This window comes from Plectropomus leopardus, chromosome 22, assembly GCF_008729295.1.
Source record: "Plectropomus leopardus isolate mb chromosome 22, YSFRI_Pleo_2.0, whole genome shotgun sequence".
In the NCBI taxonomy this organism is placed as follows: Eukaryota; Metazoa; Chordata; class Actinopteri; order Perciformes; family Serranidae; genus Plectropomus; species Plectropomus leopardus.
The window spans coordinates 4,943,289-4,958,466 of record NC_056484.1 but is presented as its reverse complement, the minus strand read 5'-3'; the positions used below and the strand labels follow the sequence as shown (position 1 = coordinate 4,958,466).

General features: G+C 38.4%; 1 protein-coding gene across 3 annotated transcripts in view; it reads left to right on the top strand.

The window, feature by feature from the left end:
* Positions 1-15,178, top strand: part of lin7a (lin-7 homolog A (C. elegans)) — a 46,333-nt gene that overhangs the window by 23,354 nt on the left and 7,801 nt on the right. For all 3 annotated transcript variants that reach the window (XR_006107038.1, XM_042511220.1, XM_042511221.1), the window contains exons 3-4: positions 7,788-7,859; positions 14,754-14,963. Coding sequence is in view for 2 of the 3 variants with exons in the window: in XM_042511220.1 (XP_042367154.1) it covers positions 7,788-7,859; positions 14,754-14,963 (282 nt within the window). In the remaining variant the exon portion in view is untranslated. The remainder of the gene's footprint in view (positions 1-7,787; positions 7,860-14,753; positions 14,964-15,178) is intronic.

Here is a 15,178-nt window from a genome sequence, read left to right as displayed (position 1 = left end):
TACCAGACAAATTTGTTCTTCCAACACATTACAGCCCTCTATTTCAGGCACAAAAAAATGTTTTCAACACCACTTTGAAGAATCACAGTGGTGTTTTTATACATTTTGGGCAATTTGCTGCAGTTTTCAATAATACAGTATTCTTAACTTTCCTGCCAACCATATGTTGAATATTTTGAAGATATTTGTGACAAGAGAGAGCAGTAACATTTACAGGGTTCACAGACAGATAAACTGTTATTTGAACACATGGCAACAGCGGAGCCAGATGTTAACATTCAAGGCTCAACATGAACCTGGGTGGGTGTGCATCATCACCCAATTAGATATTTTTTTCCCCCATTTAAAGTAGCTATGTGCACTATTTTTCAAGCAATTTGAGATGATAAAATCATTAAATCATTTGGGAAAGTAATGATAGTTTTGAAGGGGAAAAAATCATTCCGTAGAGGTTTTTGTAGCCGATTGTTCTCCAACTGTCTTCATCATTCTGAAACCAAAACACAACAAATGTTGAGGATGACTCATTTTCATTCCCATCATCTAAAAAGAGACAAAATCGTCTGATGTTTTAAGTTGCATAACATCATTTGGGAAGGAATTTGCATTAAAAACATTACTGATCATGAAATATATCTTTTGTCACACTATGCTGGAGTCTACAATATGAATGTTTCGCTAACAAATCTGCTGCATTTGAATCTGTAATCTTGGCTGCTTTAAATGCAAATCAAGGATCCCCAAGAATGAAGTGATCATCAATAATGTGAACTGAATATTATGCCAACAGAACCATAGATATAGAAATATAGATACCTCATTGGCAGTCAGTATCTGCTGGTAAACATATACATGTGTATTGAGAAAAGCAGATTTCACTGCAAAATCGACTGGAACTTGCTTAATTTTGAATTGATTTTTATGACATTTGTTGTGTTATAAATGTAGAATACAGAACATAATTGTCGTTACTTGTTGAAATTTATTTCAGTCTCTGGAGGCAATCTAATCTGCTTTATGAAAAAACAGTAATCTTCTGAATGGCCACAACACTGGGTGATATGTTCGTGTGTGTTTTTTATGTAGTCATATGAGCCTCAAATTGTGGAACTCCACTGTCAAACTGCAACATCATATCGGCGCTGAGACATCTGTGAAATCCTCATTAGCATTTTCACTACTTCAATTTTAGTTTGTCTTTTGCAGTTAGATTTTTGTAGATATGAGATGTCAAAGCTTCCCACCTACCCATGAACACACCACTCTAGTGGAAATAAATCAGAAGTTTCAACCACAAAATTATAATGGAAAAAGGAAAAATGCATCCATTAGTCTAAAAAAGTACAAAAGTATAAAAACAAAACACTGGCAAAGTTCTTTAAAGGAAGAGTTTTTCTCCACTTTAAAGCTTTGGTTTTTTTCTGCTCCTCCCTGTATAATTTGGTTCTAATTCTTTCTGACTGCACTCACTTCTCTTTCCTGTAAGTCATCCATCAGAGTTAACTACCCTCGAGTTAAAAGAGCCATAAAACGCAGGTTAAACTGTAAGTCCAACCCCCTTGTTGTTAATTTTGATCACACACACCTCGGTGACATTTCATTATAACAGATGACCTTTCCTTCGTGTCCGCGCCTCGTGTAATCTGATTCCTTCCTCTGCACACACATGTGATGTAGCTCATTTCACAGTCGGGTGGGTCGACGCAGAGCCCGACAAGATGGACATACTAATGTTGTCGTAAAAACCCTACTGTAAGTCCACCTGCAGACCTGGTCCCGCACTCTACATCGATAAAACTTACGGAACATGAATCAGCCTTGTTAGGGATGACAGGCAGGGTGTCAATATGAAGAATGGATAGCAGTGGGAAGAGTCTGTTCCGCAGCGTTTGGGCTAAATGACAAAGAGGCAGAGTTTGATGAGCTGGTTGTCTTTCCCCGCCACGTTCATCAATGACGGAGTGGGGGTAGAATCTGGGGCCTGTGCGTTAGTCTCACTGCATCAGCCTGAATGAGTTGTCAGGGTCAATCAGCCTTGCAAATGGGAAAGGAAGGACACAAGACGAAATGACTGGGAGAGCTAACCAGCTGGAAATGATGAAGAGTGGGAATTCGCCATATATTGGGTTAGAGGGTCCCACTTGACGAACGCAGGAAGTGCAAAAAGCAGGCCAGAGCAATAGCAGCTTTCACACTGCAGCTGATTTTCCACTTCAGCAGAGATTTTCAATCAACATAATTGACTGTGTTTTTCTATAAAAGCGAAAGCAGGCGAGGGCGGAGGATTTGTGTTGATTCCATCCTGATGCCTCCGCTTCCCACGTCACATTAAATTAAAGGATGAAAGGTACATTAAAGTGGAAATAGAAAAGTATTTGCTTTAACTTATCATTATGAAGTAAATGTTGATTGTACAATATAATGGTTGTAGGATAATGACATCATCCGTGTTTGGATTTGTCCCGTTAAGTCTCTCTGTCACTATGCGATCTTTTCTGCCACTGGGTACAATCTCCTGGGAAGATGAAAGCTGGATTTATGTCAAAAAGAAATATGCCATATAGACTGTATATAAATACAGAAAACACCTCTCCCAGTCCATTCTCATTCCGAATTTGTTGAATAGCGCAGCTTTGTCAGTTTTTTGGATGTACGTTCCTGACGCCTAAAGGTACCTTTCACATGCACATGATACAACCCTGGATGGCACCAAATGAGAACGCAGACGGACCAAATTGCTGCTGTTGTAATTATGCACCGTCGGACATCGCCTGCCGCCTCAGCCTGATCAACACCATCTCTCTCCGATGTCGTCACATGGTGATGGTCGGTCAGTGACCTTCCACATCAACCTATGAGTTTTAGGGATCCTGGCCACATCAACCTATGACATTTGGAGTTTGGAGTGAGAACGGGTTGGGTAACCACGTAATATACGGAGCGCAAATGGGCTTAGAGCAAGCGGGTGGGGAGGTGGATGGGTCCCACAAACAACAGTTTTGTGTGAGAAACTCAGTTTTTTTTCTAGTTTTTGGTTTGGCCCATTTCTCTTCACTTTTAATTGCAATTTTAAAAAATAACCGTTAGTTTCAATGTGAGTTTTTTGCAATTACTATGCACAGTTGCAAATATGGCAGACAGTAAACAACAAGAGTACCTGTGGAAGACAAAAAAACAGTGTCCTCTGTAGCTGGTACTTTCTGGGCAGCGGCCCCAATAATCACACAAACATCATTTTGAAATGTTAGGATTGAATAAGTTTCAAATTTGTCTGATTCCACTTTTCTAATCTGCCCAATTTTGACATTTTTCTACCTGTATAGCACTGCCGAGATTTAATGTGTATTGTCAAGTCCTGTGCTGGTTTTCATCCTTTTCCAACATCAACCAGGCTAAGACCTCTTTTACCCATCCCCCTCCCTCCTAACTGCCTCTCTGACTCAGTAGAAGAAGCAGGACGCCATGGTTACAAGCAGCGTTGTCACGTCAGTTTGCCCTGCAGGCATCTTTCTCTATTCTCTGGCTGTGTGACGTCCTCCTTGTAGGTGACAGTGCCTGCATCCTATCACGAAAAATGTGTGTTTGTGTGTTTAACAATAATGCACTGCGGTGAACCAAGCAAGAGAAACATGTTGGAGAGGGCGGAGTGATGGTGTCAGTGTTTTAGAGATGGGCAGCGAAGACAGAGGCGGAGGGGGAATTGAAAAGATGCCTGCAGGACAACTGGCCTCTTTAGAGCAAAGTGCAGCCACAACAAGAGCAGACTGACATTCAAAAGCACACAGCGATTTGTTCTCGGATATGGCTCTGTTATTCAGGCCACTGCATTTAGGTTCAGAGACATACTGAATGTGCATCTTGTTTTGTTTCCTTTAGAGCACTGCAGCCTAATACCAAATAAATATATAGTGTTAATAAGAGAATTTTGCGGCTGTGTTACTTAATAATTTTAAAATAACAATAGATCATGTGAGAAAGTGGTTGCTCATATGCTGTCTTTCTGTGCCTCTCAGAAATATCGTATTTATTAGTTACGAGCACATGAATGGCCCTCCAAAGTTGTTAATACGAGTGTGAAATTGGGAAATTTTGAAAGTGTGAAAGTGGGAAAAAATTTGTTTATACATTTAGTTATTTTGTTCCTAGCAGCAATCATTTACTTTTAGTAGTTGTACATTTTAGTATATACATCTATTAGCTGTAGCAAGTAAGCAGTTTTTTAACTATAAAGCATGCCAGGCGAGTGTACTAACATTGATAACAGTGTTATTTTATAACATGAGTTGCCAACTTGACAGATCGACAGATCAGCACCAACAGTTAGAAGTGATTCTGTGTTGCAAGATTTCATTAGTTTGTTACTGAGATAGAGACACAGCTTAATTTTCCCCTGATTTGTCTTGAAAAGTACCTAGTTAGTGTCAGAATTTTAGAAGATACTTTGGGTCCAATGTTTACTTCAGCGACTATGGGGTGAAAGAATAAATGAGGTAAGAGTACAAAAATCTGTTAGGGTAGAGGAGGCAGCTTCCCTTGTGTTCTCGGTGGTCATTAATTAAGCCTTCAGCTGCAAAAAAAAAAAAAAGAAAAAGTTTTTAAGTCTATCCCTGGTGCACCCTGTGAAAGAACACACTCTTTTAACTTGCTGCTGTGGCGCTGCTCCCTCTCACACTCTAGATGCCAAATATTACACAAGCATTGCAGCTCTTTCTGTAAAACCTCCTGTCACGTCTGAAAAGAGCCGATACTTAACACAATAACGGAGATTAATGTTTGGAGGCCCAAAAACCATTGGTTTAAAAGATAGATGAAGCCAAATGACCCAATCCCATCTCTAATTTTTACCCAACTCTTGTTTTTGAACGCCACCCTGCACCAGAAAAGTTGCAAACAGCTTTGCCCACTTGGTGACTTTTCTATATTTAGCAAATTTATTTCTAAAAAGCGACATTTGACAAGTTTAGCTGCTCATTCAGACCATCAGGAAGATAAGAGAGAAATATCATAGCCTACTGTATTTCAGTGACGTAATGCCCTATTTATATATTCTATATATTCTGTGAAATCTAACCCTATGAAATGGGACGACCGTCCAAGATTCTGATTCGTCATTGCATTGGGCAATTAATTTTGGTGACTATAACACAAGTTTCATCAGTCTGTTTTCCAACACACAGCACCCATGCTATCACTCTCCCACATGTTGTTTTCAAGGACTGTCAGAAATTTGAAAATTCAACCATAATATCCATTTTCACACTTTCTGGCTTTGATATATGGCGTAATTTTGATGGGCACGCTGGTTTGGAAGGCATGTTTTCTTTAAAAATCACCAAATATTTCAAAGAAAAAAAAAGCATTAAAACTTTTTTTAAATTACCAAAAACATTAAAAGAAAAAAAAAATCACTAAGCATGATGTTTTAAATAAACAAAAAATGTTCAAATTGCCATTTAAAAAAAAGAAATTTGAAAAAAAACATCAACAAAATTTTTTAAAAGAAATGAAAAAAAAATACAATAGGCAGTAAAATAGATACAAAATCATCTTAAATTGTATATGTTTAACGCAGTTCATTTACACAAACTACTCATATTGATAAGATACAAATTTCGTTGAAAATCAACCAACTATTTCCTTCAAAGTGTAATTGATATTTTTTGGTGACTAAAATAGGTTTCGCAGTACATTGTGCAGACTGACATCTACTGTTTGCAATACAATGGCTATGGATAAACACCTCATGCAACCCCACTTCAAAAAATCCAAACTATCCCTTCAAAGTCACTGAGATGTATGGGCTGATTACAGAAACTCCCAGAGGAAATGTTTTTTTGCTGAGTTGGTGCATCTGACTCAATGAAACACATAAATTACTGCAAGATGCATGACATCAGCAGACAAAGTTTTCCAAGTACAAACACATCCACTTGTTTCACATTTACATTCAGGCTGGTTTCAGTTAATTTAGCAAACGAGCAATCAAATTCTAATCAGAGGAGTGATGAAAAATCCTCAGTGCAAAAATAAGCTCAAAACTCTCCTCTATGACATATTATATGTTGTGGCTCAGAGATGAATTTTAATCATCTGTTTCCACTCGCTACATGATGTCTCTCATCAAAGCGTGGCAGCGCGCCTGGAAGCGAACACGCCTGGTGGCTTTGACGTGCCACGGTTCAACGTTACAAAGGCCTCGCTTCTCTGAATCATCAAAAAGGATGTGTGCTTATAGGATACAAACCCTGAGATATTTGTATGTACAGATCTCAGAGATGGAGGAAAAATATCCCTGAGCTTCTGTTGTCTTGTTTGCTCATGAATCTCAAAGAGCAAATGAGGGTGCGGCGCTACGTTTCACACCGCAACACGTTTTTGTTGATTTATAGCGCTGATGCATACGCCTGCAGTCCACACACACACACACGCTCATCTCCCCAGTGATAACTTTTTCCCGAGGACTTCTTCCACCTTTGCACTTTTTGAGGCTGAGCACAGCGTTATAAATGCCACGAAAGGGTTTTCTGGCCCCTGTCTGCCTGCACGGCAGCTTCATTTTGTCCCCCAGTTATCTTTTTTTATTACCACTGCAACTGCTAATTACATATTTATTCTTCCTGAAACTCTCATTGTTACCCATCCTAATACACTCCTTGCTCCTACCACTTAGCCAGGGGCATTTATAGTATTGTACGAAATTCTTACTGTGCAGCAGTACATTGCTTAGCTTTTGTGTTGGTACTCCTGCTGCTTCTCCAAACTGGGGGCATGCCGACTGCCACCTACTGTAGGTAATACACTGACTATGGAGAAGTTCCTCATACAGCCACACTTAACAAGATCTGAATTATACCTTTAAAATTTCACCTCATACTGTCCTTTATTTGATGTTCAGCACGGTTTGATGGAGATGTATTTGAATGGTGGCATTCAGAAGTGCTCTCACAGAAACGTGTACTTTTGTGCTACGGTGTATTAACTACATATCCACATTCAACTCCGTCTCTATCCTCTTCTCTCTTTCGAACAAGTTTGGTCGTAAGGTGTCTTTAAAAGACATCTTAACTGGAAAGGTCAGCTGTCTGTATTGATTCTGTCTGCCTCAGCGAATAGGCAGAAAATGTTGTTTTTCACCCAACTGGATGTACAGCGACCCAGTTCTTGGCACCAATTCAGGACCAGCAATTTGTGTTGCAAGGTCAGGATCAGGTTTCCTGTGCTAAGAATTTTTATTTGTTAAGAAATGTATTCATTTCAGGGTGCTGCACACATCAGCAACACTCTTCAGATGGATTTTGTGAAGACTAGCTTTATACAAGGCCGATTCCTTTGCACTCTTAAACACCCTTAATACAGTAACTGAAATATTCTATTTTTTTCTCCTACGCAGAATTAACTTCCTCACTTTCCTGATTTGCTACTGTTTCCATAAACAATAAAAAGGGATTTTGTGTTACAAATTAATTTGACAAAACTTTTTATTTGCATGGCCTTGCCTACAAATGCACCTGAGGCCACAATAATGAGATTTACATACTGTTTGCATATGTAAGACCAGTGTAAGCAGACGTGCTTTTGGCTAGTGCAATTAGTACAAGCACACAATAAATCTGGGCTTGAGCGCCGTGTGTTTCCCATCAGTCAGCCTGTTAATGCCGTACATGTCTGTACAGCCAGCTGTGAACACCATTATTTGACTATGGAAATGAACTGTTTGAGCTGCGGTGATTCAGTTTTCAACCATGTGAAGCATAATTATAACACCTGTCTCTCTTCATTTCCTTCAGGTGTACCAGTACATGCATGAAACCATTACAGTGAATGGCTGTCCAGAGTACCAGGCGAGGGCCACGGCCAAGGTAAGATCTGGATCTGATCTTTTCTAATCATTTATTAACTGCAATAAAACCATGAAAATATGACTTAAATGAGTGGTGAACTATCTGTTAATCACATTAGCCTGTGATATCATCATTTCTTCTGGCCAAGCTGATTGAAAAAGTAGAGTATGTTCTACTTTGTTAATGGCCCTCATTAATAGTGTGTGTGTGTAATTAAGCAACAACACATCAGAGTGCCAGTTTCTAGGAATAAGTCAAAGGATTGCTCAATTTAACATGCTTAAGCACTGCCGAAAGTGTATTTTTTGCTGCTGTCTGGACATTTGGTTTGTCTTTACACAGGACATTTCTGCTTAACTGCATTTACCAAACATTACTGAACATTACCAAACAAACACATGGGTTCATCAGAAGTTGCTATATTTATTATTATTTTATTTATTAGAAAACTAAAGAACAACCTCAGGATTGAGGTCATTTTTTTATCACGAGTAAGAGATTATTCACCTAAAATATGGATATTGACACATTTTACTTGCGTGATACTTGGACACACGTTTCATCCAAGTATTCTGCTCAACCCACAAATAAGCATAGCATTCTGAAAATATGCATTGTTTTGCAATAATATTATAGTATTATTTATTTATTTATCAAATGAGATAGAGTTTTGTATATACGCAAAACTTGAGTCAGTATGCAGGTGTAACTGATGCTGTTCAGTTAATCTCAGTTTGAGACAGAAAGAATTAAACAATTTCCAGTGCTTACTTTGAGCATGAAATCATAAAAGTACATAAAGTGTGTGTGTGTGTGTGTGTGTGTGTGTGTGTGTGTGTGTGTTGGTTTCATAGCTGAATAATGTAATAATGAATTGTTTTTAATTTTCTGAGTCTGGAATCCCTATTGAAAGTGAAAAAAGTGAATAACGCAAAAATTCAAAAAGGTAACCCACAAGCCAATAACCACATGGTGACCACGTCCACTTGCTTTTATAAAGTCTATGGTTTGTTCTCAGTTTTTTAGTTAGTATGCTTTGGGGGAAAATAACACAACTCACAAGGTCAAACAAACTTGTAATCAATACTGACATCAAAAACAGACTTTTACCCAGAAGAAAGACTGACAGATTTCAAAATGTGCTTAGAATTTAATTTCTTAAAGAAAATCTTTTCCCTTCAGTATTAATCCAACAGGATGTCTGGCTCTTCATCCTAGATTCAACAATCTTCAGTTATTAAATACTTTTGATTTGAGCTGTAATCTTTTTTTAATTCCTCATAATTTCCGCCCCTGAACCATCAGATTAGCCGCCACTAGATTTCCAGCTTTACTCCCATTAGGCACAAATTTTGTTTGCTGTAGCGACACTGCTGTCACTTGAAATCCCTTTACACAACCTTGATGAAAAACAACTCTGTGAAACAATGTAATGATAAAAGCATATATTTGTTTTGCTATTATCAGAAATGACAGACTCGCTTTATCAGAGCGATGCCTTCATGTTGTTGTTCGGTTAAAGTGTAACAAATCCGTTAAAGATAAACTAATTCAATATTTGCATGCAGTGTTATTTCATCACATGGAATTTTTTATACATGACAGCTCATATTTGCTCATTGATTCAACTCATATAAGATGTCAGTCTTTGAAAAAACTCATTTTTTGTGTCTTTTACTTGACTATTTAATACTTTTTAAGCAAAAAAAAGCCGTGTCCAGGTGAAGGAAAAAATCAGAGCGGAGACATTTCCCGCTGCAGTGTGAATGTTTTGGTACACAAAGGAAGAGAGTCACTTGAGCGGGACTTGTCAGCACCTCGCCTGCAAGAGACCTTTATGAAAGAAAACAAAGCGGGCAGGCTTGTCTGATTTCATGTGGAGGAGGATGATGAGATGCGGGGAGGGAGAAGAGACGAGAGCACCTCTCTGTCCTTCACTTGTTCAGTGTCCAGCTGGGTCCACTCCTCTTCAGTACATCAGAGGGAGTGGGAGGAGGATGCGAACAGAAAAGGATGATGAATGCAGAGAGACTGAGCGAGGCTTCAGATGATGAGAGCTGTTTCTCTTTTGTTGCCTTTCCCAACAAACGCTCTGCCTCTGGTTAAAGGGAGAGTTGAACACATTAAAAAAAACACATATATATTTGAGCTGAGAGTCAGCTAAGAAAATTGATACCTCTCATATGTCTGTGTGGAGAGTCAGGAGTGATAAGCTTTAATTAGCATTTAGGCTGGAAACACAGCTAATGATATTTACAACCTATAACTTGTTGGTTCAACCCTTTGAAACCTGAGCAAAACAGTTTGATTTCTTTCAAAAACACTGGGGAAGGTAATGAGCAACTTAATAAGACATGGCCCATAAAATTAGTAAAAAAATCCCCTAAACATTAGCACAAAAAAGGAAAGCAAAAGAGAAAAACAACAAGAAGAATGACCTGAAAACACATGCTAAAAATTAAAACATATTATATATTCTGCAATTCTGAATATATAATTCTCATATATAGTTTCTGGACATTTTCCTTATTTTTAAAATATTTTTTTCTCTCCTTTGTTAAAATATTAATTTTCAGATTTTTTTCTTGTCACCTTTTACCAACTTCTTGCAATATACTCATAACATTTCCCTGTGTTTTTGAAGAGAAATATTTGTGAAAGGCATCTGAATGCGGCACAAGAAAAACTGCTGTTGATCCAGGGTTCAAAGTGTTAATCTGTACACTAACAAAAGTGTAAAAACTCTCTTTTTATGCCCTCACGTGAGCGAAAGCCGTGACCGCAGGCATTATGTTTTCAGATTGTCACTTGGTCCCATTCTTGTGACCCCAATATCTCAAGAACACCTTAAGGGAATTTCTTAAAATTTGGCACAAACATCCACTTGGACTCAGCTATTAAATGAAAAGATTTTGATGGTCATAGGTTACAGGTCAAGGTCACCATGACCTTGTTTTTCACATTCTTGTGAACGTGACACCTTGAGCGATTATTTTCAAATGTGGCAGAAACATTTCACTTGGACTCAAGATGAACTGATTAGATTTGGTGGTTTAAAGGTCACTGCAACCTTGTTTTTATCTCGTGTTTTCTGAAGAACAGTTTGAGAAAATTTCTTCACATTGGGCTTAAAATTCCCCTTTGAGACACAGATGGACTGATTAAAATTTGGGAGTCATAGGTCAAGATCACTGCGAACAGATGACAAAAATGAAAAATGAAGGGGTTTTTTTTCAATTGCAAGATTTCTTTTTCAACAATTAACTTTCAAACATCAAAGTGTATCCTTTAAAATATAATAACGTCCACCATGCCTGGGTACTGATATAAGCCAGCTACTGTTGTGAAGGCTACAGATCATTTTGGAAAACTGTCATTATTCCTATATTCACATTTTGCTAATGCTGGCTGTATAACATGTAGGTTTATCAAACCAGTTATGGGTGGCAGTCTAACACCCATAATCTGCAGAAGTGCACACAACTTGTGCGATGATGCTATTTGTAAGGAGGATTTGCATTTTGCTTAAGAAATCACTCTCACTCCAGTCCAGTTTGCATGTCGCATTGGTTCTAATATTTACATTTAGTGTGGATATATAAATATGTAGTTATTTATGGTGGAAGGAGGGCCATGTAGTTTTTCCCAGTCACTCAGGGAGGAAAAATATTTGCAGCTTTGGGAGGGTAAAAAAAACCCCTCCCTCCTCTGATAAATAGAGAACAATCCTTTTTATGCACCAGTTGAACTTTTTGGCTTCATATGCCTGTGAGCAAATTTCATAGGAATGAGCCAGGCCCCACCTCCAACGCTGTATCCAGTTCTCTTCATAAATCCATGCTCTGGCTTCATACTTCATGCACAGACATGAGAGTAATATCAATATTCCTATTTCACTCTTCAGTGAATAATCATATTTCTCACAATGTCAAACTATAAACAAAACAAAGAGAGGCTTTTTTTTTAAAGGAAAGATTTGCTGTCAACAAAGTATTGCTTTCTTCCAATTACATATCTTTTACTACATTTGGAATATCTCCTGTCATTTGTCAAGTGGGCACCACTGTGTTATCTACTAAATAACATCTTTATAGTGGAGTAATTTCCCCAAAGAAACTGTGATGGATAAGATGAGACATAAAAAAGTCTTTTTACTAAGCCTGAAGCAAGCACAAAGACATGATTTAAGCAGCTTTAAAACTCTTTTCTACTTTTCTCTCTCTTTGCCCCAAACTTTGTAAAGTTACTGCTCCTAAATCTGTATTAAAATTGCATATCCACTGGGCAATTAAGCACACAGCTAATAGGCCTTAGCTGGCTTAGCTGTGGGGACACTCTCAACTGGGAGCAGTGGATAATTTGAAAAGTTTTTTGGAGAGAGATTCACAAAGCCAGGGCACAGTGCCAATTGCATTCAATTAGTATCATGTATAGTCTGAAAGGAATAAGATGCACACTTTACACTGTAAAATCTGACAAGTTGATTTTACTTGAAAAAAATCTACAAAAAAACCTAAGTAAATATAAATATTTATCTCTATTTATTCTTACTTTATATCAAATGTTTAGTTTACTTAAAATGTTGTATATTTACTTAATTTTGTGAAGCTGTTGCAACTTAAAATTATTAGTTTATTATTACAAATTACAAATATTACAATTTATTATTATTATTATTTTACAAATGTTACAATTTATTTTTATTATTTATTATTATTATTATTATTATTATTATTATTGTTGTTGTTGTTGTTGTTGTTGTTATTATTATTATAGTCAGACTAACTTAGTTTACTGAAGTTATAAAGAACAAGGTAATTTCACTTGGCATTTTTAAGTTGCAACAACTTCACAAACTCCAGTAAATACAGATAAATTTCAGGTAAATTTAACACTTAAATATAAAGTAAAAATAATCTAATTTAACAACTTTAAGACAATCAATTTCCAAGATTATTTTCAGTAAAATCAACTTGTCAGATTTTACAGTGTTAGCAGCAGTATTGAAAATTAAATCTATAAGCAGCTGCGGCAATAATGACGAAATGCGTGAAATATGCTGCTCATCTGCCTGTCGAGTGCTTTAGTTAGCAAGACGGTAAATCTCCCGACAGTTGAGATTTGTGTTTCACCTGAACAACTCGATTCTCTTTGATTGCTTCATTAATTAAATCAATTTGGCTTCTAAATCTTGGCTCCAGGCCCTTATTACTGATCTTAATGGAAACAGGGACTATATGGGCTCCCAATGTAAAAAAAAAAAAAAAAATATGAGCGAATGATCAAGTGGCTTTGGATATATTAAGTCATTCTTGCACTGTATAGTGTGAGAAAGTATCCTCTAGCAAGCTTTTTATTTGAAAGGCCTCCCCTGTGTTTGAGAGGCGCCGGCCATCTGCCAGATTGTTTTTTCGGATAAAGTTGTGAAGGTCGATGTGCTGTGAGGTCTGGGAGGCGACGGTGTGCATGCTGAGGAGCTGCCTTTTAGCTCCACAATGGGACAGTGAGGGAGGGAGAAGGAGGACAGAGGGAGAGAAAAGGAGGAAGAGGGGGAAGAATACAACAACCAGATTAAAACAGGCAGCGGGAGAGGGAGGAGGGAGAAATGAGCAGAAATGAATATGAATATGGAAGAGAGCGGAGATGGGGATGCTGCCTGGAGGGAGCGTCAAAGACCTCAAAGTGCCAAGATACTCGCCTGCTGCTGGGGAATTTGGATACACATCTGCAAAAGCTTCTGACAGAGCCTCCCCTCCTCTACTTTTTTATCCTCCCCTTTTCTCGATCTACCTCACATATCATATATGATGCCGACTTGACAGCGAGGCACCTGTGGCAATGCATCTGTGGATCAGTGGGCGCTGGGTGTCTCTTTCTCTGTTCGTCTGCCATTAGCTCTCCCAGCCTCGGCTAACAAGCTCCTGGGTGCTTTGTTCTGAACGCACAAGGAGCAGGGAGCTCGCGGTTCAAAGGAGCCCCACAGCCAGCGAGCAACATCAACCAGCTGGTAGAGACACAGAGGGTGAAAGTTGTCTGGCTGCTTCTCCAGTGTGAACTTGGATGTGTTAATCCATGTGCTTAGAAAGCCAGAGAACTTCTCATGTGTGAGTCGAAATCCCCCCAGCTCTGACTAAATCCGAACGCTTTGTTATAGCCGTCCTCGCCGAAATGAGAAGGAGCAGTCGAGGTTCACGTTGTATTCCCAACTTCAAGATCATTTTGTAGCACTTTTTAAATTGGTTTCTTCCTTTGCGTGCATTGTGAGTGTAATGAAGGAGACTAAAGCAGCTGTAAACTGTAAACCAGCTGTTTTGCTTCAACAATAACAGACAAAACAACTGCTGTCACAGTCTGTTTTCTAGCACTGTTTGTATGCATACATATAAAAAGTAATGCACCAAAATTTGTTTAACCCATGTAACTGGGAATGCTGCAATCGACCAATGTGATAGTAAAGATAGAAGTAGTATGAAGAGCAAAAGTCGGCATAAGGAGGCAGGCATGGGTGGTAGATTGGTCAAACAAACAGGACTTTCCACCAGGAGACAAGTGTTTGTGTCCTGTGTGAAACTAAGTGAACTTTGAATTAGTTACCACATTCTTTTCCCCTAGACATAACCTACATAACTTTAGGTTAAGTACATAACTTTAAAAGTTATGATGCCTAACCATGTTTCTTTTCCTAAACCTAACCTAACATTATATTACTAAACCTAAGCTACGTAACTTAACTTCAAGTACAGATCCATGATTGCAATATTTTCTTCTTGCAACTGGGCTGAAGAAAATCTTTCCATTCTTTCTCACTTTTTATCCTCATCCTAATGTCTCAAAATAAAGTCTTAAATAAAGTGTTTTGGGGGATAGTTAGTAGTAAGATAATTAAGTTCCATATTTCTTCTCTTTCATCAGGCCACAGTTGCAGCCTTCGCAGCCAGTGAAGGTCACTCCCACCCACGAGTCGTGGAGCTCCCCAAGACGGAGGAAGGACTGGGTTTCAACGTGATGGGCGGCAAGGAGCAGAACTCCCCCATCTACATCTCCCGCATCATCCCCGGAGGCGTGGCCGAAAGACATGGCGGCCTAAAGCGAGGGGATCAACTCCTGTCGGTCAATGGCGTGGTAAGTTTAACCACACTTAACATTTTGATACAATGTACCCGGTTTGGAGGAAGAGTGCAGATACACTTTTCTGTCCTCATTTATTATTTAAGCCTCTTTCCAAAAAGATATTTCCTGGACTGAAATATTTTTAGCAAGGTGTCACAAAACAGAGCAATGTATAATTTCCAGTTTGAGATGTGAGTCAACAGTCAGGAGAGCTATCGAGATCAAAG